The sequence below is a fragment of the Marmota marmota genome, unplaced genomic scaffold, assembly GCF_001458135.2.
Source record: "Marmota marmota marmota unplaced genomic scaffold, marMar, whole genome shotgun sequence".
In the NCBI taxonomy this organism is placed as follows: domain Eukaryota; kingdom Metazoa; phylum Chordata; class Mammalia; order Rodentia; family Sciuridae; genus Marmota; species Marmota marmota.
In genome coordinates, this window is record NW_026000242.1 from 11,997,307 (window position 1) to 12,024,712 (window position 27,406).

Here is a 27,406-nt window from a genome sequence, read left to right on the forward strand (position 1 = left end):
GGTGCATGAGGAGCTAACCCAGGACCTCACACATGCTAAGCGAGTGCTCTACCTCTGAGCCACAACCCCAGCCCCTCGAAGTTATGTTGTAGAAAACCATTTTTAAAGAATTGAATATAATCCCTAAGAGACATCTCCCTAAATCATATTTCAAATATTTTCATTAGGAATTTTGGCACCATTCCAGAAATAGAAAGTTTTAGCACTAGGAACTACAAGTAAATATTTTTCTTGTGTCAGAGCAAATTTCCCTTATTGCACAAAATAATAAAATTAATAAAATCCTAATGGTGGTATGTGTTGTGGTTTGCATCTGAAATGGCAAATAAAAGAGAAGTTTTATAAAAATGTATTGCTTCTATCCATTGATGTAAATCTTTTTGTTATCTCAAATTGGAGATGTTTTAATTTTTAATTGTATTTATTTATTTATGGTACTGGGGATTGAACCCAGGGATGCCCTACCAAGATATACATTCCCACCCCTTTTTATTTTTATTTAGAGACAGGGGTCTCACTAAGTTGCTGAGGCTGGCCTCAAACTTGTGACTCTCCTGCCTCAACCTCCCGAGTAGCTGGGATTATGCACAGCTGCAATTTTATTTTTCAAATACAGAAGAACAACTCCTCCTCCTCCTCCTCCTCCTCCTCCTCCTCCTCCTCCTTCTTTTCTTAAGAAGCAAATCATAATGACTTCTATCAATTATTCTTTGACATCATGTTGAGCTTGGGAGGGAGAAGTCCTGGATTAGGTCATAAAGAGAAAGGAGGGAAGGAAGCAATATTACACAAAATATTATATCCAAAAAAAATTTCCATTACATTTCAGGGGTATTTTAGGTGGTATGATTATATTTTAGGAATTACTCCAGTATAACTGATTCTTCTACACTATTAGACAAGAAAGAAGTTTTGTGATCAAAAATACTCAAAACTGAGAGACTGATGTGAGAAAAGAAGATGCTTCTTTGGACTAAGCAAGTGCAACTTTCTTAAAATGCTTTCACAATGTACTTCTGAAAGAGATACAGGTTTTGGAAGGACACCAGCTCTTACAGAAGAAATTATTTCATTAGGCAGTGATTTTATATTGAAAGAAATACCCTGTTTTATAACATTTTGAGTTCTATTGCCCTAGGAAAGAGCCAGTATTTGAAGGCGGGTCCAAGGCGTGCCAGGGGTAGTCTCCTCCCCCTTCGGAACCTTCTTCCTCATTCCTTCCAGTGTACTTGGCCCTTTGCTTCCCAGGACTGCTGGATGCAGATCTGCAGCAAGGAATTTTGCTCTCCCGTGCCATCTGCATTGCTGGCTGTCCACTCCAACTACTGAAGAGGCTGCCACCTTTTACAGTCTCCACGGTCTTAGGAAAATAAAAACGACCTCAAACCTCCAAGATCACTTCCTCTTCCAGAAAACTATTTGGTACAGGTAAGCAATATTATTCCTCTTTATTTAGAAATCCAAGCGTGGCAATTAGAGTTGATAAAAAGCTATGAAGAAGAGTTTTAAGTCCTTTCTCATCACTAAGGCAGTCAGTAACAAGGAAATAAGAAAAGTTTGAGCAGAAACTGTTAAAGAGTTTCACCTTAGGGCAGAGATTCTCCAACTTTTGGGTCTCTTGCCCGCTCTACTGTCTTAAAAATTATTGAGAACTCTCAGGAGTTTTTGTTTCCCTGGGTTATTTACTGCCTTACTATAATTTACTGTACTAGAAAGTAAAACTTGGAAATTTCAAAATTAGTTACATACTAATTTATCTTAAAATAATAGTAAGCATATTACACTATTATAATTGACATTTTAAAATTAAAGATAGCTATGTGTTCCAACAGGGAGCCCAGTGTGAAAGAATAACTTCATTTTTCACTTTTGCAAATCTCGTTAGTGTCTGGCGTTATAGAAGACATAGGGAATCTTTTTTGCATACAGTCTCTGTCACACAGAATGTACCTCTGGTAAACTCTTTTGTATCCTCGTGAGAGACTGAGAAAGAAAAAGACAAATCATACCCTAGAATTATTATAATATAGCTTTGACTTTGCAAAACCCTGAGAATTGTTACTTTAGAGTGATATAATAAATAAGCTTTTCTTTAAAGGAAGTCTTGACTCCAAATCAATTATACTAAAAGCAAGCAAACACCTGGCACAAATATAGCTGAAGGTATCTGTAACATCACCTTTGGGCTGGGCTACCATTGAATAATATTATGACATTTCCCAGGAGAATTCCATTTCACAATAAGGGAAGGGCTGAATAACTCTATTTCAAAGTTGAATAACAAAAAATTAGGACATCCTTAAACCCTTTCTATTTTTTATTTTTTGTATTCAGCTATTTCAAGTTCTGCTAAATACTCCTTCAAAATGTCTTTTTCCCCTACAGTGTATTCTTTTTATTGCTTATAAAACTAAATTCAGACTTCTCTATATGACTTCCAAAACCCTCCATAATCTTGTGTTCACTGCAATACAGCAAAACTGTTCCACTACAGTCAAAAACGAGGTCCATTCAGTCCACCACCCATAACCACTTTGTTCTGGTTATCACATAAATGCTCTTCCATGATGCTCTCTACTTACCCTTAACCATGCCCTTCTCCCTCTGTTCAAATCTTGAGCACTCTTTGGGATTAAATTCAATTCTCTTTTTCACATAAGGTCATTTCAACTACATCAGTTCCATTTGACTTTTTATTTTACGTCTATATTTAGTAGTTGAGTCTATCTTTTATAATTAACTAACTCATTTCCTAGTTCATTCATTTTACCCTTATCTCTTCCACATCTGCATACACACATTCACAAGATGGCAGAGTTTTCAAAAGCAAAATGTTGTATAGAACTGAAAAGTTGGGTTTTGATCTTTTCTGTTGAGATGGCTCTCTACCTGATTGTAGGGAAATTAATTATGTAGCATGCTTCCTCATTTCATCCCACATTCATCCAGAGAATTAGAATTTTGCAGAAAGGCACTAATAAAAACATTTTGGGGGGTTAGGGCTGTAGCTCAGAGGCAGAGTACTTGCCTAGCATGTGTGAGGCACTGGTTTTGATCATCAGCACCACATAAAAATGAAACAAATAAAATAAAGGCATGCTGTCCATGTACAACTACAAAAAAAATTTTTATTTTTTTTTTGAAGAATTCCAAAGAAAAGATAAACATAATCATAGTAGCTTTTAAAATTCAAGGCATTTTTACATTTACTCTAATACTGTGCTTTTAAACTCCTAGTGACTTAACAATGCTGGTTGTATTTTAAGTAGCCAATAAATATATGTGCTGTGTCAAAATTATAAGGAAGTGGTCCCTGGGGCATTTGCCACAAATAAATGGTTGTTTCCTGGCAGCCTTAACTAGAGTCTAGAACTGCAGAATGCTGGGGCTTGAAAAGACCTTCAAGCTTCACTATCCAACTTCCTTGTTGTCCAAATGAGGAAACTGAGACCCTCAGAGTTAAGTGACTTGCCTCAGACAAAATTGGAACTCATGTGGCCTAATTTCTATCATGATATTCTGCCATCCATTCTCCTCTGGCTAGTTTTGAAAAAATTATATAACTAAGACTTTATTTTTATTTCAAAAAACCTGTTGTCACTACATATTCCTGGGAGGAGCTTTCTGAGGTAGTTTATAATTCTTTTCTTAAAAAAAGTCAATAGCCCAAGAATCTTTAGATGAATGTTGAAAACATTTTATCCAATGGGAACTATAATTTTTATATACTAGAGTTGTGAAACCAAAGCAAAGGAACATGAATAAGAAAAGATAAGAGAAAAATTAGAAGGAGTAAAGGACAAGAACACAACACTTGTAATCGTAAATGAATTGAGATCTAACAAAGTGGTAAGAAAAAAAACAAATGAAAAATTCAAAATTAACACAGAAATGAAAAAGAAACTATCAAGGAAAAAAAGAAGGAAGAGGATATTTTTAAAAGTCATTCTAATTTTTTTAAATTTATAATCTTCCCTCATTTTCTTTCTCTTTCTCCTTGGCTTTTAGACAGAGGAAAAGGTTTTGTTGTTGTTGTTTTTTTTTTCCAGTACTGGGGATAGAACTCAGGGGTGCTCTACCACTGAGCTGCACAGGGTCTTGCTAAGTTGCTGAAGCTGGTCTCAAATTTGTGATCCTCCTGCCTCAATTTCTAGAACCGCTGGGATTACAGACCTGTGCCACCACACCCAGCAGTGGAGGAAAAGTTTTAAGAAAGAAAAAGGAAATTCTATTAATAATTTTTATACTATTATCTTGGCAACAAGCAAATATTTATTCATTTAATATTTATTTAACTCTTAATACGTTGTAAGCTCTTTCCAGGTGTCGAAGATTTAGGGGGAAAAGAATGACGTTTTCTAAAGAAATTCAGACTGAAACTAGGCAAACCTGCCTGGAATCAAAGTAATGTTAATTCAGGGTAGTAAGAGTTATTTCAGAAGCCCAAACAGGGAAGAGAGGGAAGGGGGCTCTGAATAGAGAATGACCAGCTAGGAGTAGAGGAGTAAGGAAGGTTTGCCTAGAGGAGATATAAAGGCATGAAGGAAAGAAGAGTTTGGTGGATGAACAAAACAGAGGAATTCTGACCTGGCGGGGGAATTACTCTGGTAATAATATGTAATCTGGGAGAGTCTGAAAGCAAGTACTAAATAGAAGTACTAAAATAGAAGATGTGAGAAGTGTTGAGGCTTGATTTAAAACAGTGCTGGCAATATGAAGAGGCGATACCAAATTTTAGAGACATTTCTGAATCAGAATCTCATGTTATCAGATAAGAAAAAGGTTAGACAAAGGAATCAAGATTGACTCCCAGGGCTGGGGTTGTGGCTTAGTGTTAAGAGTGCTTGCCTAGCAATGCGTGAGGCACTGGGTTCAATACCTGGCACCACATAAAAATAAACAAGTAAAGGTATTATGTCCATCTATAACTAAAAATATATTTTAAAAAAAAAAAGATTGACTCCCAGGTCTTGAAAAGTTACTTGGACATGCTTTGGAAGATAATTCATTAGCTATCTTACCATTCAAATTGGATTGGAAGCTAGAACTTGACATTTGTGAATTATGTATTCTCCAACAACTACCATGCTCCTAAACTTGTTATGTTGCTTCCTAAAAGTAGTTTGGGATAGCTTTCTTTCTCCCCCATCCCCACATTCTGTCCTGGGTTTTACTAACTTACCTTCTGCTACCTCCAGTTGGTTTGTATAAATTGTTCTACAGTGACCACAACTTCCTAATTGCCAAATTCAGTGAACTTATTCAAGCTTGTATCTAAATTATGGGCTCTGCAGCTTCTGAGTTCAAAGAGCCTCTCCTCGAAATTCCTGAGAACCTTGGCTTATGTGTCACATCCCTCTTAGATTTGCAAAACTGAACTAAATGTTTTTCCACTTAGGCTGTTTTTCATTCTTTCTCTTCATTGCTAATGAGGTAGTCAATCACTCAACAAATTGCCCAAGTCAGAAACTTTGAAGTCATCCTCAGTTCCCCCTCTTCCTATTGACTCACAACCAATCCAAAAAAAAAAAAAAAAAAATCCTGCTATTGAATTCACTACCTTAGTTTATGGCCTCATCAACTTCTGTTAAAATTGCTTCCACGGATATTGCTCAGTGGTAGAGCATTTCCTTGTAAGCATGAGCTCCTGAATTCAATCCCCAGCAACACAAAAAATTAATAAATGAAGTTGCTTTTGAAGTTGTCTCTGTCCCAGACTTGCCCAATGGAATCCATTCTCCATACTGCTACCAGAGTGGGTTTTTAAGTCATCAATTTAACTGTCTTTCTCTTGCTTAAAATGTCCTTTTTTAAGTGAAAAAAAAAGAAAAATTTAACCTCTTTAGCTTGTTAAACAAAGCTTTTGTAATCTGACTATCCTTCCCAGGTTTTTGTCAAGGCAACTACACTGCAAGTTCTGTTTTCTGTGAATTGAATCAAACAAAATCAAACACATGTAATATAAAAATGATAATCTTGGAATAATAAATGGAAATAATGTGAATTCTTTCAAATTAAATAGTTTATCTAGAATGACATAATATCAAAGCCGGCAAGCCAAGGGAGTTGTTAACTGTTACATTACTATACACATGGAAGTGTCTCTTATACCTTGTAGAATTATCTGCCTCCACATCAAAATCATATAAGTTAATCTGTTCTTTATATATCTCAAAAGTTCTTAAGAAGTCCAGATTATTATTGTGGTATGTTTTCAACATAACAAGTTTAAATATTTTTATATCTGGTTACAACCTTATCAACATGTTAAGTGGTATTATTACTGCTTATTCTAAAAACATCTCCAAATATTAAGTTGGAATAAAAGTTAGATGCAAGAAAAAGAAATGTCAAAGTACAACCATGACAAGCTGTGTGGACAAAGCATTCTATAAACCAGTAGTAATCATGCCTGGAAAGTAGACAAAAAGAACATATACACTTTGGTGGTGACAGCATGCACTACAAGAATATCTCTTCCCATGCTTTTACATTTGTTCCCAAGGAAAAAATAATCTCAAACTATGTGAGGTCTTCAGAGACACATCCTTCCTGGAATGTGATTACACTTGCATTACTTATGATGAGGCCTCAAACAACCCTCCCTGCTTGGTAGCCTTTGTTTACAAGGTCCTTCTTTGTGGACACTCTCCCCTGGCCTTGAAAATACTGCCTCGCCTTTAATGCCGCACAGTCATCACTTTCTCTGAGAAATCTTCTCCAATACCACTAAACTGATGATCTCTTGTAAATTCAGCCCTTACAGTAACTATTTCATAACTGTGTATTTGTCTCCCTCACTAGCATCTGGGTCACTGGAGGACAGGAGCAAATTTTCATATGTGGGTGTTTCATCAGCTTCTGACCCCAAACCTGATGCATAGTGAATACTCTCTGACTGATGAAAGAGTTTAAAAATTATGTAGTAGAGCCAGGCATGGTGGCACATGCCAGCTACTCAGGAAGAAGAATTTCAAGTTTGAGGCCAGCCTGGGAAACTTAGCAAGACCCTGTCTCAAAATTTAAAATAAAATAAATTTTTAAAGGAGCTAGAGATGTAGCTTGGCACTAGAGCATGTCTGGGTTCAATTCCCAGTACTGAAAAAAAAAATTCTATAGTAATTACTTTATTCTTACGGTAGTTAAAAATAGCTATCTTATTTTTAAGGTGACTGTGTCCTTCTCTAACTATTAGTTAATTTAATCCAATTCCTGCTCATGTTGCTCAGTACATTTCAAGTGAATTACTTCAATAAATGTGTAAATTAAAAGTAGAAAAGACCAACTGTAGTCATTATTTCACCCATTTATAACCAATCAAAATAGAGTCCCGGCATAACAAATGTCTGCCAAAATGAATTCTGACACTGATAACAGGAACTATGTTAAGTAATAAAGCGATAAAAATGAATAAAGACAATGCCCTCATGGAGCTCACAATCTAGCTATTATAGGTCTGATTTTTAATCTTAAAGTTTGTTTACTTTTAGTAAAAACAAATGTTTAGATTTATCTCAGAAACTTTTTTATCCTCTGTTTTATTATTTTCTTCTCAATCTCTCTTATCCCCCATTTTAAGAAATTAATTGATAATTCTAAATGATTTGTCTTCATTTTATTTATATAAAATACATTTACTAACTATTCACATTTGGATATAAGGAACTGAACCTACATGAAATTGTTCAAAGCTCATCAAGTAACAAAAGAATTTTAGGATAGCTTAATTTGAATTAAGTTTTTTTAACTCAGTTTTAATTTCTTGTTTCCTCTACTATATATGCTTGCTTGACCTCAGATTTTCTAGGAAAAAAATTGAGTCAGTTCTTTACATATGAGCACAGATTTATAAGTACTACCCTATATACCATTGTTTTGGTCAGTTTTCTATGATTGTAACAGTATACCTGAGACTAAGTAGTTTATTAAGAAAAGAAATTTATTTGGGCTCACAGTTCTGGAGACTGGAAAGTTCAAGATTGGGTAGCCACGTTTGATAAGGGCTTCATGCCACTTCAACTCATAATAAAAAGGAGAAGGGCAAGCGACGAAACACAAATGATGGACTTATTTTAACAACTCACTCACTTTTCTCATGTGAGAAAAGCACCAATGTGCTCTGCCTCCATTAGGTCCCACCTCCCAATATTGCCACACTGGGGACTAAGCCTCAACATGAATTTTGGTGGGGACAAATCATTAATGACTATGATTTTGCCACCTTGCTTGGAGCCCCAACTGTAACCACCCTCAGGAGCACAAAGCACTTCTAAACTTCAGAGAAGAGCTTCCTGATCTTTTTTTTTTTTTTTTTGGTGTAGGAAAGTTCTAAATTTTCCTCTGAAAGTTCAGTATTTGAGTTTTTTGAAATAAAGTGGCCATAGATAGATAAAGAGGAGAAAAAGCCATAACAGACTTCCTAACAAGCTAGTGAAGCCTGTAGCCCCTTCTCAGAACAATGTATTTACATCTGTAAAATTAAATACTGAGAGTCAGGCACAGTGGCAGACGCCTATAATCCTAGCAACTCAGGAGACTGAGGCAGGAGGATCCCAAGTTCAAAGCCAGCCTCAGAAAAACTGAGGTGCTAAGCAACTCAGCAATACCCTGTCTCTAGATAAAATACAAAATAGGGCTGGGGATATTGTGGGAGGCCAACCTTACGGGCGACTGAGTTACACTCCCCAGCTGGGTGCTGAGGCGCTCAGTCACAGAAATGGGTGTGTCTTGCTACAGCCCCATGGGTGAAGCTATGCTCACCTGTTCCTTTGTAATATAACCCCTTGCCCTGTTGAGGATAGAATCTTCCATGGAAGTGCCTTGTGTGTGTCCCCTCCTCTTACTGTGCCCTTGGGTGTGGCCTACCCAGGTGTCAGTCAACCTGCTGACAGTGGACATCATGAAGACAGACTCAGCCCCTGAAACCTGACCCCTTGCCTCATTTGAATAGCTTCTCCTCAATAAAAGGGGTCAGCGCGTGCTCTCTCTCTCTCTCTTTCTGCGGACCCTTAAGGTCAGAGGAGCAGCCACAGCGACCCCAAAGAAAAAGGTATTTGTGTCTCTTGTGTGGTTATTTCGTGCAGCCCAGTTAGCCCAGTTTAACTAGAGTGACCCCTGAGCCTTTTAGTCTCGAGAACAGAAACCCGGCAGGATATGGCTAAGTTTTCGAGTGCCCCTGAGTTAAATCCCTGGTACCAATAAATAAATAAATGCTTAGACTTACAAAGGAAACTCACTATATTAAAACTGAGTTACAATAATTTAATCAAAATTTAAAATAGATGTGATTTTTAACACATTAAACAAGATCTCTTGGTAAGACTAATAACTTCTGTAATTTCAAAATAGAGCTTAAGCCATATTTCAAGATCTCTGTAACAATTGAAACAACAGGAAATGTGTGTTTCTATTAGTGACAGTCACAGATGCACTGATAATTCTGTGGTTTGTTTCCTGCACAAATAATCAGAAGAAGGCTAAATTTCAGTTAGAAGTTGGTTAACATAAATATGTATTTTTCCCATTCAAGTTCATAGATTTCTCATACTTAGAACCCTTAATCCATGACAAAATACTGGAAGGATACACACCGTATTGGAGTGGGATAAGGTGGGGAAGAGTTAAGAGCAAAAAGAAGCAATTAGAATTTTTTAAAATTCTGTATTGTTTGATATTTTTACAGAAAGGTCATATTTAGGTACTATTTATGTAAAAACATGGTCTAATCCAGACTCCGTATCCAAAGCTGCTGCTGCTGCTGCTGCTCAAAGAAAAGGCCATCAAATGCCAGAGCCTTTCAACCTTCCCTGACCCTGCCCCAACCCCCTGGTGGAAAAGCCATTTTTATCGTTGCCTCAGTTTTGATACTTTGCCAATGAAGTTGTGAACCTTTGGCTTCTCATTCGTGGGAACCCATTTGTTGTAAGACAGGAATGAACAAGTCCCTAGTTAAAGAACAGGATTAGATGTGTTTCTGGCATCCTCATTTGCAGTATGTTTATAAGGATAATATGTTTATATTAACCAATGAACACTAGGACAATTAATTCAGTTCAATTGTGAGCCATTTTTCCACAATAATATTGTTTAATGAGAAAGTGCTGTCTCTATTCCAAATATCTGATGATTCTTAAGAGAATGTTTAAATATGGGTACTCATACTGAGTGATAAACTGACTTCTAAATTTGCAGATAGGTCAAGATAACAATAAAAGTTTCCTTTTATATAAAAAGAACAATCATTGCCTCTTAACAACAGATGACTCTTTGCTTCCATTAGGAATAAAGATGGCTGCCGCGCCCACAGAAAATAATTATATCAACTTTGTGAAAATGATATTTATTGATGATACACTTTACTTCAAAGGTTAGTCGTAAAGCAATAGGACAAACATATTTGAGGCTTAGATAAATGTATTCAACTAGAAAGGTTGTGAGGTAAACTATTAAGTAATTCCTTTTTGTCATGAGATTCCGATGTAATATTAAGATCTCTCTTCTCTCAAAAAATTTGAATCTCTAGAAATTAACCACAACACTTCCAAAGTCCCAGTACTAGTTCCCAGCACATGTCTTAGCACTTTAATTAGTAGTAGCCCACTCTCAAGGTGGCAGCAGGTAAACATCCTGCAAGTCCCACAAAACTGGGTACACGGAGGAAATACTATCTCCCAAAGCAAATTGGTAGATTATGAAATCCCCTTAATATAGAGTTTTGTAAGTGAGTTATACCATCTTATGTAAATGTATTGAATAAAAATTCATTCTTATGATTACTCTTTCATGGGCAATTTGACTTCAGTAGAAAGTTTAGCTTCATTTGAAAGCTTCATAAAAAATCCTTAGGTGACTTTCCATTTGAGCAACAAATTTAAGAATAAAACTTAGGACTTTATAAAATTTCTGTTTAGTTATGTATTGAACTTTATAAATCCTAAACTTAAGTTTTAAATCTAACTTACCTAGCAACACATTAAGTCTAATGAGCTTCATTTTATCAGCCTTTTGGATAATAATAAAATATTTTTTGATGGAGGCCAATAGGCCACCAGAAAAACAGAGGTTAAAGATGGGAGCAGCAGAACAGAGTCATCAAAGGCTAGGGTAAGAGGAAATTCTGTGTAGAAATATATAATTTAACATATTTTTTTCTCCTTTTTCTCTCCTTTAGCTGAAGACGATGGTAAAATATAAATATATTTCTCCTTATTTGTAAAGTAGGTAGCTGCCTTGGCACATCCATATCACTCTTGTCAGCTGGGAGATACTGTCCACATGGTACCAACCTATTTGAGAAGGCATCATTCCTCAAAGAAATGTGGAGTGAACAGCACAGCATCGGAACGAAGATGACCATAAGGGATACAAAAAGAACCACTATAAAATTTGCTTCCTACACCTTAGGAATTTCTAACTCTTAGAAGTTACAAAATAGACCTTACCTATTACACAGGTCCTAAGATGATCAGGGAGGCATAGATTGTCTGGAGGGAATAGGAAAAGGAGAGCAATGTATAAGAATTGTCCAAAATCAATATCTCCCTTCTTAAACCTCCTCTCTTAGAAATGCTTTGGGGAAAAGTCTGGGAAGCTCCCACGGGAAAGAGTATTCTGAAAGTCAAGAACCTAGGGGGGCTGGGGTTGTGGCTTAGCAGTAGAGTGCTCGCCTCGTACATATGAGGCCCTGGATTCGATCCTTAGCACCACATAAAAATAAATTAATAAAAAATAGGTATTGTGCCAAACTACACCAAAAAAATAAAATATTTAAAAAATAAAAAGAACCTAGGGATGGGTAATGTAAGCAGACCACATTGAAAGGCCAAGATATGAAAGGAAACATGGCATATATGAGGAACTAAGAGTAATTCAGGATAGGAGTAGAGTGGGAGGAGGAGAACAATGAGAGAGGCTAGTGAGAAACAAGGTACGGATTAAGAAGTTCTCTTATGCAAAGGTAAGGGATTTGGACCTTGTCTTGGGGGTAATAGAGATTTACTAAACACAGGACTAATTTCAGAACATTTCAGAGTGTGGTTCATGTATATGGCTGGATGCAGCCTGATGACACTAGAATCTCCAATTTCTTCTTTCCTGTTACTCTATCATCCCCTAGTTGTTTGACTCATTCTTACTATTCAAAATCATCATACTACCTGGGTCTATAACCCAGTTATCAAGAAAGGTCATTAAAGGAAGACCAGCCCATTCCTTTTAAAGGCTTTACTTGGAAGCTATACACATCAATTCCACTCATATTCCATTGACTATACACATGGCCACACCAACTGCAAGGAAATCTGGAAAATATATTTTTATTCTGGGTGGCCATGTGCCTCATTAGAATTCAGGGATAACAGGATCATCTTTTAAAATATCCTTCTAGCTTCAGTATAATGAATTGATGGTGTAGGATGAGGATGTGGGGGATTAAAAAAAGGAATTTAACAGTTAAGGGACTATTATTTTAGTCTCTAAATGAAATTGTGTGGAGTGACAATGAGAAGCTGCAAATGGATTTTAGAAATACTTGAGAGAACCAATGAGACATTATTTGGGGTTAGACTTGAAAGGGGATATAGAGTAAGGCAGAAAAGATGATGCCTACTTCCCCCACCACTACCCCTGGACCAGAAAGCATCAATTAGGTTTAGCAGCAGGAAGTTTGGTGCTTGTAGTGAAAGCAGTTTGATAGAGAAATGGAGGCAGAGCAGATTTTAATAAGTAAAAGAGTAAATGGAAAGTAAAGAAATAATATAGACAATTCTTGCCAGAAGCTTGGCTGTTCAAAGAGAGAAAGTAGGCTATAGGTGTACAGTGAGGTGGGCTTGATGGAGGAGTTTTCAATATCAAAGAGCTTTAGGTTTTTCTGATTATAAAAATAATGTGTTTGTGCATAATGTGTCAAAAGGCATTCTACTGTCATGTATAACTAACTAGAACAAATTACAAAATAATCTATTTATTATGATTCATTCTAACAAAGAAGATGCTTTCTGGCCCTTGATCTTCAAGGCTGCAAGATGCAACGTGGTGCTGGTCCCTTCAACAACAGCACTCAGAAGCCAGGCTTGGAGTTTTGTAGTCAAAAGATTAACGAGTTCAAAATGTAAAATACCAACATAAAAGATAGACAAAATGGATTTGACTGCATAGGGAAGGAAGAGAAGACAAGAGAAGATTAGGAAGGAAATATTAGAGTCAGGAGACTGGAGGACTTAGTGAAGTCTGAGAATATATGTAGTTGGAGTAAAAGCATAAACAAACCAGAAGGACAGGAGACTGATCAGAAAGTGGATATCTGAAGTGAACATTTCAGAGGGTGGTTCTGAGTAGTAACAGGCAACAGTGAGCCTCTTGAAGCAAGCTAAAAACAACAGTCAACTTGATCATAGCCACTTCTGGAACAGAAGATTGTAATCGTTATTGAAAATAGAAATGTACAGAGGGTCTATTTGTACTCTTAGAAAAATATATTTTAATAACATTTAATGTATATTGTAGACAACCTGGAATCAGATTACTTTGGCAAGATTGAACTTAGACTCTCAATCTTAAGAAATTTGAATGACCAAGTTCTCTTTGTTGATCGGAGAGAGCAACCTGTGTTTGAAGATATGACTGATTATGACATTTTAGGTATGTTTTTTTGTATCTTCAAATTCAGAGATAATTAATGATTTCTTCTCATTCCATTTTACTGCCTACATATTTCTATACAAGACCCAATCCTTATATAAAAAGCCATAGATGTAATAATAATTTCTCCTATAAAACACTTTATGAGTTAGGGTGAAAATTTTGATCTAATAAACACATTGCTGGAGTTTACATCATTCTGCATCTACATTTGGATCACCAATCCCTTCATTTTAATTGTATTAACTGTATGAGATCTCTATAGAGTTGGATCCTTAATCCTTGCTGGTTATAGCTGAAAATATTGATAACATTTGGTAACATTTTAAAACTCAAAATTAAACATTAATATGCAAGCATTTCAAATGAGTCAGTCTTCTACCAAAAACTTCAAAGATTGTCTTAGAAAATGAGTAAATTTATTATGTCTCTTAAGGTATGAATTCCACATATCAGAGTTTGGGACCAAGTTGAAGTAGTGAATGTACATTCTTGAAAAAAATGGAACTTATACCTTAATAAATATATTTTAATCATCTAGTTAGCATTCAAAAGCTAAAAACAATCTTAGAATTCAGAATATATTTAACATGTTCAAAAAGTTGTCCCATATGTGTTGTACATTCATTTAAATGTGTTTTAAAGAGGCCTGGTATGGATAATTATAAATGTATTGCACTCCACTATTGTCATGTATGTAAGAAATAAATTTAAAAAGAAAGAAAAAAAAAAGAGGCCTGGTATGTAGCTCAGTGATAGACTGCTTACCTTGCAAACCCAAGACACTCATTCCACCCCAAGTACTGCAACAACAGCAACAACAACAACAAACATCTTTTAAATGTGTTTAAGGAATCTGGCCAGCTGTGTGTAGTCCCCTTTTGCTCTCTGGTCAAATCTCAGAGCGCAGAATTGGCAGTGGGTCTAAGGACTGTTCTTTGGTTACATTTCCAAAATATCAATGCACAAAAATTCTTCTAACTAGTATTCTCATTTATTAATGTTTATTTCAGGTAATGAACCCCGAACTACATTTGAAATATACATATATAAAGATAGCCAACCTAGAGGTCTGGCTGTAGCCATCTCTGTGAAGTGTGAGAAATATTACACTCTTTCCTGTGAGAACAAAAATATTTCTTTTAAGGTAAGACTGAGCCTGACTTTGTTTTTAGCCATGTTAATGGACAAAATTAGAAAACTCAAATATCCTCAGTTCAGCCTTTGATCTAGAACAGAAAGAGCAAGAAACAGAACCATTGAGATGGACAGTTAACAAAAAATTGTCAAACTCTTCAACCTCTTGCTATAACACTATGGTTTTTCTGATCCTGTCACAGAACAAATAGGCACACTTGTTTCATAACCTGAATGTCTTAATAGCCAACCTGTATACAAATAGTAGTATAGAATAAGTATGTGAATTATAAATTCATTTAATAGTAGCATATGACTTTCTAGATAAACTCTTGCTACATAGATTGAAGCTAATTGTCCTGGAAATCTGCTACTTTATAAACTATGATGAAGATGTTTTAATCCCTAATTGTTCTGTTCTTGCTTCTTAGCCTAAGTCTTAGCCACATCCTTCAGTTTTCAGTTGATGTATCTTATTTTTAACATTGATCTAATTGAATAAAATTAATAAGATCAGCTGTAAAATAATGCTATGATTTTCTCAAAGTCAAATTCAAAATATTTCTGGCCATTACTTTTTTCTCCATTATTCTCCATTATTCTGTATTATTTTTCTCTGTTTTCTGTAGCATTGTTAGATAAACAACTATTAACTATAGCTACAGACTGCGCCAGAAAATTCCTTCCCAATGAGAGCAGCCAGAGTTTGCTAACAAATTGACAGTTCTTTAAAGGAGAATCACATGTAGTAAAGACTCTGAGTGGGAGTTTTTCAACTAAGAACCACTGTCAGAATCACCACTCCCAATGAAAAAAGTTAGGGTATGACCTCAGTGGAGAGGCCAAGGGGCAACTTGAAAGAAAAAAAAAAAAGCTATTCTAAAATATAATCCAAGTAAGAACAGTGATTGTGCAACAGATAAAGCCTCCAGACAAATTTCTGAGCCATTCCCTTCTTACTAGAGTGAACCCCTTCAGATGGCAATTTACAGTTCCTACCCCAGAAGCTTAGTTATCGTATTGGAATTTGAGGCCTGGAATGGAAGGGCAGAGTGGAAAGGATTAAGCAGTTAAGTGAACAAGAAAATTGGAAGGGAAAGAAATGGCCAACCTCAGGCTTTGTGGGTAGAATAAAACTACTTCAGCTGAAGAGGCAGATTCAGAATCTGAATAATATGGAATTTCACATGAATTCTTGTTGAGAGAGACTGACTAGGGTATTAAGATCAAAGTAAAGCTTGGAATGTAGTAGGAGTTGGAACAAATCCAGGTTTAGGAGACCCTGAAGCTTATACAATTTTCGTTACCCATTTAAAGAAATAAAATATAAAATTATATTTTATAAAGTATAAAATATTTATAAAATATAAAACAGAGGCATAAACTACAATTTATTTAGGATTTTTTTTAAATGAGGGTCTTAGGCCTTGCTGGCACTGTGGAACACACCTTAATTCCAGCAACTTGACCGCCAGGACAGGAGGATTGCAAGTGCCAGGCCTGCCTTGGCAACTTAATGAGACTCTGATTCAAAATTTAAAAAAATAAAAAAGTACAAGAGGCAAAGCTCAGTGGTAAAGCACCCCTGGGTTCAATCCCTAGCACTAAAAAAAAGAAAAGAGGTCCTTAGAAGAGAAACTTACATGTGATCAGTCCTGACATTGAAGCTTCAATAGCTTCTTAGGGAATTTATTTCTGGAAGGAACTCAGCAAATATTAATTGAATGGATGGATGGGGAAAAAAAGGGAAGGGGAGAGGAAGGGAAGAGAGGTGAGGTGGAAGGAGTATGCTAGGACCAGTATTAGCTCCTGTTCTTTAATCCCTTTTCCTCCACTAATAATAATCTTAGAGGAGGTTACTGTAGAATAGGGTCTAGATAATAAGACATGTCTGGCTGCCATTTTAAGCTCACCTTTCTGTGTTAGATATTAGCTCTGAATTTCTTTGCACAAGAACATTTACAACACCAAGAGGGCTTTTCTTCAGGAATTACTATCAGTACCTGTTTCTCACCTATATATCCAGACTTTGCAGTGGAATCAGAAGTGTACAAAAGAGCTGATGTTAGGTCCAGTTTAACTTTACCTGCATCCAATTCATCCCTCCTCATATAAATAATCCTTGGCCCTTAGAGCATGTGTTTCACCAGATAGCCTTTCAAAGTTGTGGATCTCCAAGGTCACACTATCAATTTGCCGTGTACTTTCCCTGGGATGACTTTAAGTGGCCACGACCAACACTCAGGAAAATTCCAAGGATTTTCTTGTCTCACTTCTGAAATGTGACATTGAAAATGATTAAAGAGATCACCTATTTTATCCACACTCCCACCTTCAACTATAATTTTCCACGCTAGGCTTGATCTAACAAGTTCATTTTCCTCTGTGATATTACTAAAGCTTTTGATACTTTGGCCAAGAATTGTTTCTTACTTATACATTAGACTTCAGCTTAGTCCCAGATTGACTCCTACAATTTAAGGTTTCTTCCTAGATTGTGGTTTGTTGTAGACAGCTGCAAAAGAAAATATAAGTGACGGAACTAATTTCTACGGTTATCAACTCAGGATCCTCACTTGTTGGTAAAGGAAAAGGTTATATAACTAAGTTGGAAGTACTCATCTCCACCAGTGCTCCAGAGTCTTCAAGGCATCTTAGGAGGAAGGTGGATGGATGCTATTTTAATTCTAAAAGTTTACTCATCAGGCCCTACGATGATGAGAATCTTTGCTACTATGGGGTCAAAATTTAGTACAAAATGTCTACTGGTTCCAGGATTAACATGGAAGAAACTTGGACAGTTCCCACATTTTCTAGTCTATGCTGAATAGTAAACATGGTGCAATACTAGGAAATGTGGGTACTACTTACAGTTAGATGACCAGCAGGATTATAGTTGCAAGTAATCTAACCATTCCTCACAAGACCCTGTCCTCTGGTTAAAAGATACAGGAATTAATGTGTGCCTTTCAGGGCACACAGCTCAGCCAAGTAGGCTATATTCATGATAAAAATTCAAGACCACTCTGCACCAGTATGATTCACAGAGAAAAAGTCAAGGGCTGTTGACTGAGCCAGTATAGCAGGGATATACAAGAACCCAGGACCCAGCCTTAAGAACAATTATTGTATCTAATTATAGTAAATTGTAGTTTTAGGATCCAATGAAAGAAGAGACTGAGATTTTTGGCATATCCTGCCTCTCTCAGAATTGACTCAGACACTCGAGCTACCAAGGTTTATAGAAGGATGTTTTTGTCAGCTTTTTGTTGCTGTAACCAAAATACCCAATAAGAATAACTTAGAGAAGGAAAAGTTTATTTTGGCTCACAGTTTTTGAGGTTCAGTTCATGATTGGCAGCTCCACTGCTCTGGGCCCAAAGTGGGCAGAACATCATGGCCGAAGTACATGGTTAAGGAAAATTACTCAGCTCATGGTAGATAGAAAGCAGGGGGTGAGGCAAAGCACCAGGGACAAAATATAAACTCCAAAGGCATATCACCAGTGACCTACTTCCTTTAGCCACACCCTACCTGTCTATAGTTACCACCCAGTAAGTCCATTCAATTTTTTTTAATGGTTCTTAGGATTGAACCTGGGCTTTGTGCATGCTAGGCAGTTGCTCTACCACTGAACCAAAGCTCCAGCCCTGTCTATTCAAATTATTAATCTACCTAATGGATTGACCCACTAATTAGGTTATAGCTCTCATAATCTAATCATTTCACCTCTGATCATTTTCCTACATTAGCCCGAGCTGTGGGAGTACACCTTATAAGCTGTAACAGAGGAGGTCATCAATATCTTTAGATGTGAATGATTGGAGGAGACAGGAACTGATATTAGCTCCAAAAGGAGTGGTCTTTGCTAGAACTCCATTTCATCTTGAGCAGATGTGGGCTCCACTTAATGGAAGTGGAGAGAAGGAAGCTATCCAACAATAGGGAAATCAAGAAGTCTGAATGTGGATGTGTATTCATGGTGGAAAAGAGTCAGAGTGGACAGGAAGAATGGGAGGTTAGAAATTAAGGAGAGGAGATCAATACTTCTATATTTAGAGATTCTTTTTCTTAACTTTCAAGAAGAAAAACTATTTTAGTTCTGTTCAATAGTATATTTCTAAATAAACTGCATATATTCAAATTGCTCATAACCTAAAAAAGTTAGTTAATTTTGTGTTCTTTTTCTCTATAGGAAATCCATCCTCCTGATAATATTAATGAGACAAAAAGTGACATCATATTCTTTCAGAGAGCTGTTCCAGGACATGATGATAAGAGGCAATTTGAATCTTCATTGTATGAAGGATACTTTCTAGCTTGTAAAAAAGAGAAAGATCTTTACAAACTTACTTTGAAAAAACAGGATGACTCTAGAGATAAATCTATAATGTTCACTGTTCTAAACAAGAACTAAACATTAAAATTTGTTTTCTGAGTTTTTTTAATTGATTTTATTTTTTAAATACCCAACAGCAGAATGCATTACAATTCTTATTACACATATAGAGCACAATTTTTTATATCTTTGTAAAGTATGTTCATGCCAATTCATGTATTCATACATGTACTCTGTTTTTTTTGCATTACAATTCTTATTACATATATATATATAGCACAATTTTTCATATCTCTGTTTGTATATAATGTTTTCTGAAATTTTGTGTTTCAGAAAGATTGTAAGAGTTTATGAGCTTTATCATAGTCCTTTGTGTTGCTATAGTGAAATACTGGAGGCTGAGTAACTTATAAAGAGGTTTAGTTGTCTCATGATTCTAGTACCTGGAGGATCAAAATAGCACATTGCTAGCATCCTGCTAAGGGCACCCCGTGACTGTATCGAAACATGGTAGAGACGTGGAAGAGAAATAGCCACAGACAGAAGGTACCAAACACATGGATTAGACTCACTTTATAATAACTTACTCTTGAGAGGTGGGCATTGGTTCATTCCAAAGTTGGGTCCTTCATGATCTAACCATTCCCCACCAAACCCACCTTTAAGGTTGTACTGTAAGGGTCCGGCGAACGTCGGAGGAAGAGACCACCAAGAGACCGGCTCATGCAACAGCAAAAGGGGTTTATTGAGGATCCAATCCAGCGCGCTGGGGCTCTGTGCTCACTCAACAAGGGAGAGCGGCCCAGAGCCCCGAGCAGAGGTTAAGCAGTGCTTAAGTACACTTTTTGGGGAGGGCGGGGGCTTTGTATACATCAGAACAAATCATCATGAGGCACGGGAAAATCGAACAACAACTCTCAAACTTAATTAGCACATTCATTGGCGGGAACAGGTCGGGCAGGGGTGATAGGTCAGTTCTAAAGCGGGGTACACATTCAAACTGATTGGTTTAGGCCCTGAGATGCCTACGTGCCAAACTGCACAGGGTCCTAGGTTATTAAACAACTAGATGGTCAGGGGGAATATTTACTGGGCAGTCCCAGGAATTGTCCTAACAGCTACAGGAATTTCAGGTTTTAGGTGTAACATAGGAACTTAACAATACCTGGTCCTTTACATTTTAACTCAGGCTTTGCAGCTTAGAAACTTTACAACACCCGGTCTTTTACACTTTAACTTCAATTTCTTTTACCCTTACAGTACCACCTCAATTTTGTTACCTCAGAGACCAAAAGCTTATAGCATGAACCTTTAGGAAACAAACCATATACAAACCATAGCAAGCCTACACATGTAGTGATGAAATAAAATTAACAAGGATCTCAAAATGCATAATTTAAAAATGAGTAAGTGGTGCCTAGGGATGAATGCAGTTCAGTAGTAGAGCACTTGCCTAACATGTGAGACCCTGGGTTTGATCCCCAGCATTGTAATGAAAATAAATAAGTTGGTTGGGGTGTAACTCAGTGGTAGAGCACTTGCCTCGCTCGTGTGTGACCCTGAGTTCAGTCCCTAGTACTGAAAAAAAAAAGTCTCCCAGAACTGAATTATCTAAGTGAATAAAATATTTTTACAATATAAAAAATTCAGGCTGGATCTGGGGCTCAGCAGTAGAGCACTCGTCTAGCAAGTGCAAGGCCCTGAATTCGATCCTCGGCACCACATATAAATAAATAAATAAAATAAAGGTATTATGTCCAACTACTTCTAAAAAATAAATGTTTAAAAATAAAAATGCATAGTTTTAAGATAATACAACATTGTGCTGAGCGTGGTGGTGCACGCCTGTAATCCCAGCGGCTCAGGAGGCTAAGGCAGGAGGATCACAAGTTCAAAGCCAGCCTTAGCAAAAAGTAATGCACTAAGCAACTCAGCAAGACCCTGTCTCTAGATAAAATACAAAAAAGGGCTGGATGTGGCTCAGTAGTTAAGTGCCTCTGGGTTCAATCCCTGACACCAAAAAATAAATAATAAAATATATATACCATTGTGTTAGTACATATATTGTACTCAAAAAAATTGGTTTGAATCTTTTGGGTTATTGGTCCTAATAATGAAAGATTTTGATATTTGACTTGTTTTTGGTGGGGAGGGATGGATATTGAACTCAGGGGTACTTTACCACTGAGTTACATCCCCAGCCCTTTTGTTTTTTATTTTGAGACGGGGTCTTAGTCAGTTGGTAAGGCTAACCTGGAACTTGCAATCCTTCTGCCCAGACCACCCAAGTTGCTGGGATTACAGGTGTGCACCACAGATCTGGCCTTGGATTTTAAAAAATATCCTTAACATTATTGAACTTTCTGGGACCCTTTGCTTGACTAATTTCTGAATTTCTTCTGAAGTCAGGATATCATTAAAAGTCAGTTTGATCCTGAATACAGCAACATAAAAAAGGATTATATACTCTGACAGTGTCATTCATCCCAGAAATGCAAAAATGGTCTATTCCTAAAATCAATTAACACAATTCACATATTAATACAGTAAAGGATTAAACCACATTACCATATCAATAGATTCAGAAAAAAAGGATTTGACTAAATCTAAATCATATTAAGAATTCTCAACAAACTTGAAAGAGAACTTCCTCAACGTGATAATTGTCATCTATAAATACCTATAACTAACATCATACTTAATGATGAAACACTGAATGCTTTCCCCTGTGATCAGGAGTATGCAAGCATGTCAGTTCTTATAGCTTCTATTCAGTGTTATACTGGAGGTTCCTGTCAGTGCAGCCAGACAAGAGAAAGAAATAAAAGGCATCCAGATTAGAAATGAAGAAGTCTTTTTTTTTAAGAAAATCATGATTTTGTATGTAGAAAAATCCTACATAATATACATGCGCACGCGCAGACACACACACACACACCCCCCTGCATACGCGCATGCATGCACACACTCATCTGTTAGAATTAATAAACGAGTTCAGCAACTTGCAGAATATGATAACATCAACATGTTAAAAAATTGTGCTTCTACATACCGGCAAAAATCTGCAAATAAAATTTAAAAAACAATTCGATTTACAATAGTACTAAAAATATTAAAATACAGTAGCCCCCCTATCTGCAGTTTCTCTTTCTGTGGTTTCAGTTACCTAAGAACAACCATGGTCAAAAAATATCAAATGAAAATTCCAGGGATAAACAACTCATAAATTTTTAATTGTGCACCATTCTGAGCAGCATAATGAAATCCCTCACAATCTAGCTTTGTTCAGCCTGAGACATGAGTCATCCCTTTGTCCATGCTATATATATGCCACCCACACTTTTGGTAACCTAGTAGCCATCTTGGTTATCAGATTTACTGTCACATACAGTATAATGCTTGTGTTTACAGGGGCAAGGATGGAGGGTTCAGGGTGCAGAGTCCAGTGCTCATCTGACCTCCAGGAGTCATTGTATTGCCACAGAGACAAGATCAATGTGTAGCTTCACTGTCATGTTATTGAAAAATGATTTATTGGAAGGATCAAAGCTTTGGCTTCTCTCTCCTTCCCTCCTCCTGGGTCACACACTATCTTGGGGGTTTATCAATTTCATATTCTTTGAAGCCATCACTTTATAATTTACTTACATACTATACTTATTATTTATTGTCTCTATTCCCCAGTAGAATTTTGGTCCACAGGGCAGGAGTCTCTCTCTGTTCTATTCACTATTACATCCCAAGCACCCAGAGCAAAACCTGCTACTTAACTGGTGGTGCTCAATTTATGAATATATATAAGTGAATGAAGAAGAAAAATATAAATTCCAGGGAGTAATACTTTCTTACAGACAAAGCAAGTCAATCGATAAAATGTACACATTTCCAAACTCTGCAAAGACTTGAAGATTCTAGTCAAGAGCCTCAGCTCTTTGAACTGAGGGGCAGAGGATCTACCTAATCTGTAACTTAGGATTTTGCCTGTCATTTAGCCATGGCTGTTGGCCTCAGTATCTTTCATGGTTAAAGGTTTACTACAGAAGAGAGAACACCAAACACCTGCTAGACATAGGGCTGCTAAGGACAGCTTTGCAGGTGGTACATGATGTACAGAACAAACATAGGGCCCTCCCTGCTCAGCATTCCTTATCTACTTTGGTAAAACCTCACACCCTCAAATTCCAGAAAGTAGACAGGCTCTACCCTTCCCTGGGGCACCCTGAAAGGAATGGTTATATCCAAGCTAGGGATTTGGAAATTCTTCCCTATTAATGCCTATTATATGTCAGGCATTATATCATTTAGCTACACAAATATCTATAAGTCAAGTTCCTAACAAACAGGCTCCCAAGGCCAAGTTAATCTATGGGAGGTGTTCTCAAGTTGCTTAAAAAGCAATAACAACCATAGTGCTAGGGCGAGGACAGAATTTCCTCACTCCTCTAAGTAGTGATTAAGGGTAGGCTGCCTGCCAAACTCACAAGCTTCACCAGAGTGTGGTTTCCTGGTTCCTTCCTGTCTTTGCAGTCTGACAGTCTGGCAAATATATATATATATATATATATCCTTAAAACTTTATTCTCATTAACAAATGACCCAAGATTCATGTTTCATGGCACGTACAAAACAAGGGCTGCTTGATTAACAGAAAAGGGAGCTTTCTGCCAAGATCTCTCCCTCCCTCCAAAGAATAAACTTCCAACTGCCAATCAGTCTTTGACCTGCTACCTCACCTCCTTACCCCACTGTCCAACTAGCCCATCAAGTTGGAAGCTTTGTGTTGCATCCCTGAAGCTCAAATGTTATTTTCACCCACAGATAGAAGAAAAATCAACTGAAGAATTATTTGAGTAATGTCTCTTATGCATCCAACAAATCTTTACTGAGCACCCACTGTGAACCAGCCTCATTTGTAGGTGCTAAGGATTCAGTAAATGAGAGAGACAGATTCTGGTTCACAAGGAGCTTACATTTTAGTAGAGAGAAATTAAGACAGACAAATATTTTTTAGAGATCAAAATATCAAATAGTAGCCAGGTGTGGTGACGTATACCTGTAATCCCAGCAACTCAGGAGGCTAAGGCAGGCAGATTATGAGTTCAAATCCAGCCTCAGCGACTTAGCAAGGCCCTAAGCAACTTAGAACCTGACTTAAAATTAAAGGACTGGGCATGTGGCTCAGTGGTAAAGTGCCCCTGGGTTTAATACCTGGTACCAAATAAAATAAAATCAGCAAAAAATGCTATGGGGAGAAAGGCACAATGGCGCATGCTAGTAATCCCAGCAGCTCAGGAGGCTGGAGGATCCAAGTTCAAAGCCAGCCTCAGCAACGGCAAAGCGCTTAAGCAACTCCGTGAGACCCTATCTCTAAATAAAATACAAAATAGGGCTGGTGATGTGGCTCAGTGGTCAAGTGCCTCTGAGTTCAATTCCTGGTACAAAAAAAAAATGCTATGTGGAGAATTAAGAACCTCTATGACAAAGTGATAGTTAAACTAAGATCTGAAGGCCAAGACAAAAGTTCCTATGCCAAGAATATGAAGACGAGCATCTCAGGCAAAGAGGAGAGCTAGTGCTGAGGTTGGAAACTAGAGCAAGTTTGGGCTGTACATAAGGCAGGGAAAGCTGCTACAGTCCCCAGTGAACAGTTAGCAAAAAGAAGAGTGGTCATGGATGAGGTGGAGAAGCAGTCCGGACTAGTCAGAGGCTCCATGAACTCAGGAAATGCTGTGTTTTGGATAAGGTCCATGTATTAAAAGCTTGGTCCCCAGGATGCCACTATTGGGAGGTGATGTAACCTTTAAGTGGGGCCTACTGGGAGGTCTTTATGTCATTGGAGGTATGCCCTCAAAAGGGATTGTGGTCTCTTCCTCTTCCTCTCTTGCTCTAATTTCTGGTGAATGGTTTGCTCCACTATGTGCCCCCTCTATAACATGCTGCCCTCAGTCAGGGCCTGGAACTCCCAGAATCATTAACCAAAATCAACCTTATCTCTTTCTAAGCTAATTGCCTCTGGTATTTTGTTATATGACAGAAAGCTAACTGATTCCGGAAATGAATGTAAATTTGATCTAAATGCTAATGAAGGGTTTTTAGCAGGAGGGATGATACACCCTGATTTATGTTTCTAAGATTACTTAGGTCACTGGGGGGAGAATCGATTTTAACTTGTCAAAGATGGAAGCAGGGAAACCATTTGGGAGAAAATGCACTAGCCCAGGAGGAGAAGGATGATAGCAGAGTAGGATGCAGGAGTGGAGGGAGAGGGAACCCAGAATCGAATGTTGTGGAGGACAGTAGGAAGGATCTGTCAATGGGTTAGACATAGGATACGAATAGGGGAGAATCCAGGACGACTCCCGGTTTTGGGTCTGACCACACTGTGCTCACAGATAACCTGGCCTATGAGAGTTGTTTCCCAGGCAAGCTGAATAGCTAAAGGACCTAGCTAATCTGCCATCTACTTTCCCTGTAAAAACATGCCCTGCATTTGCAATGGAACTTTTCATGTGCAGAATCATACATAGGTAGACCTCCTCAACAAGGCATCTGCCAGGGGCAGTGGCACACACTTGTAATCCCAGCTACTCAGGAGGCTGAGGCAGGAGGATCACAAGTGCAAGGCCAGCCTCAGAAACTTAGTGAGGCCCTAACCATCTTAGTGAGGCCCTCAGCAACTTAGGGAGATCTGTCTCAAAAAATAAAGGGCCAGGGATGTAGTTCAGGGTAAAGTGACCCTGGGTTCAATCCTAGTACCAAAAGAAAAGGCCTTCTCCAGACAGCTCTGGAATTGATTATGAAATTTTCCTGTTTAAAATAATGACTATGAAGAAAGTGTATATTCAATGCCTGAAGCAAGTGAGGCATAAACCTATTGCATACATATTCATAATAATGTACGCAACCAATGTACATGCTTATTGTTAAAGTCATGTGAGACCCAAAATTAACTGCAGCTCATATTGTCCAAATCCTTTCACAGAATTTAATATAAGGAACACGTCTTGTTTATAATCATAATGCCCTGATTTCAAAATATTTAGAGGCACTATAATCCCCATTATACAGAAGCGTAAACTGAAGTACAGAGGAAATAATAAATGGAAACTTAAGAAGTGAAATGTTGGAAGGGGCCCAGCGGCCCACCTGCCCGGTAGACAGACCACCCAATTGGAGGAGGGGCCCAGCCGCCGCCTGCGCCTGCACCATAGGCAGACCACGCGACCCGGAGAAGGGGCTCAGCGGCCCGCCTGCGCGGCAGACAGACCTCCCCAGTTGGAGGAGCCCAGTCTCCTGCCTGTGCAGTAGACAGACCACCCCAACTGGAGGAGGGGCCCTGCCGCACGCCTGTGCAGTCACCTGACCGAGCTCTTGACAAACATAAGGTTTCCCCAACACCCCCCACTTCATCAAACACCTTATGAGAAAAACTGATGGAACTCATCTTGGAAAATCCCACCAACCCTTAAAACCCACCAACCAGTTGGCGTGGCTACCAGCGCGGTTCTGCAGTGGATCAGGCACCTGGTTTACATCTCAGAGAATAAAAGTAGAGAGGCCACAGGTGGAAGCTCAAGTCCTCTCACACTGACTACCACCACCATCCTGAACCCAGAGACTCAAGCTAGGTATAGACAACGCCACCAACTGGAAGAAATGAAAACTGAGTTCTGAGAGACATTTTTTTTCTTTCTTTTTTTCTCTTCTCTCTCTCTTTTCATCCATTCATCCAGTCTCCTCTACCCTTCCCCCTCTGGTCCTCGCAACCTCAACATATGTGAAACCAAAAATTGTGCATGAAAAAGGTCTTTAACAACTGAATCACCAGAATAATATACTATAGAGGAATTGCATATGCCCCACCTCCCTCCTCCCTTTTTATTTCTTTTCTTTTTTCTCTTATTTTCTTTTTCCTGCTCTCTTTTTTCTCTTCCTTTCCTTGTTATTTGTTTTCCTCCCTCTTACTCCCTCTATCCCACTTGAAACCCCCTAAAATTTACTATTCATAAGTAGGGTAATCTTATAAATACAGATAGAAATTTGAATCTATACATTATTCCATAAATTACCCATCTATTGGTTAGAGCTTTCCAAAGTTACTAAGTTAGATTAACCCCACACCCTCACTCCTTTCCCCCAAAACATAACATCCTACACCTGAAATTCAGTTTTCTTCAAGCTACCAGAAACAGTATGCCTTTCATGAAACTAATGACTATATTTGTAAACGATAATAGAAACCAACATTTGTAGACATAGAGTCTAGCTATAAATGTAGTAATAAGGAAAACG

At 37.7% G+C, this 27,406-nt stretch overlaps 1 protein-coding gene across 1 annotated transcript; it reads left to right on the forward strand.

Moving 5' to 3' along the window:
- Positions 1-1,200: 1,200 nt before the first annotated feature.
- On the forward strand, positions 1,201-19,223 carry Il18 (interleukin 18). Its single transcript, XM_015489878.2, has 6 exons — positions 1,201-1,428; positions 10,280-10,366; positions 11,171-11,182; positions 13,504-13,638; positions 14,652-14,785; positions 18,971-19,223. The coding sequence occupies exons 2-6, from the start codon at positions 10,288-10,290 to the stop codon at positions 19,190-19,192; spliced, it is 582 nt and encodes a 193-aa protein (XP_015345364.1). The 5' UTR covers positions 1,201-1,428; positions 10,280-10,287; the 3' UTR covers positions 19,193-19,223.
- The last annotated feature ends 8,183 nt before the right edge of the window (positions 19,224-27,406 follow it).

Coding starts and splice junctions, on each gene's coding strand:
- Il18 (XM_015489878.2), top strand. CDS start 10,288: ATGGCTGCCGCGCCCACAGAAAATAATTATATCAACTTTGTGAAAATG. Junction 13,639..14,651: donor GACTGATTATGACATTTTAG/GTATGTTTTTTT, acceptor TGTTTATTTCAG/GTAATGAACCCCGAACTACA. Junction 14,786..18,970: donor ACAAAAATATTTCTTTTAAG/GTAAGACTGAGC, acceptor TTTTCTCTATAG/GAAATCCATCCTCCTGATAA.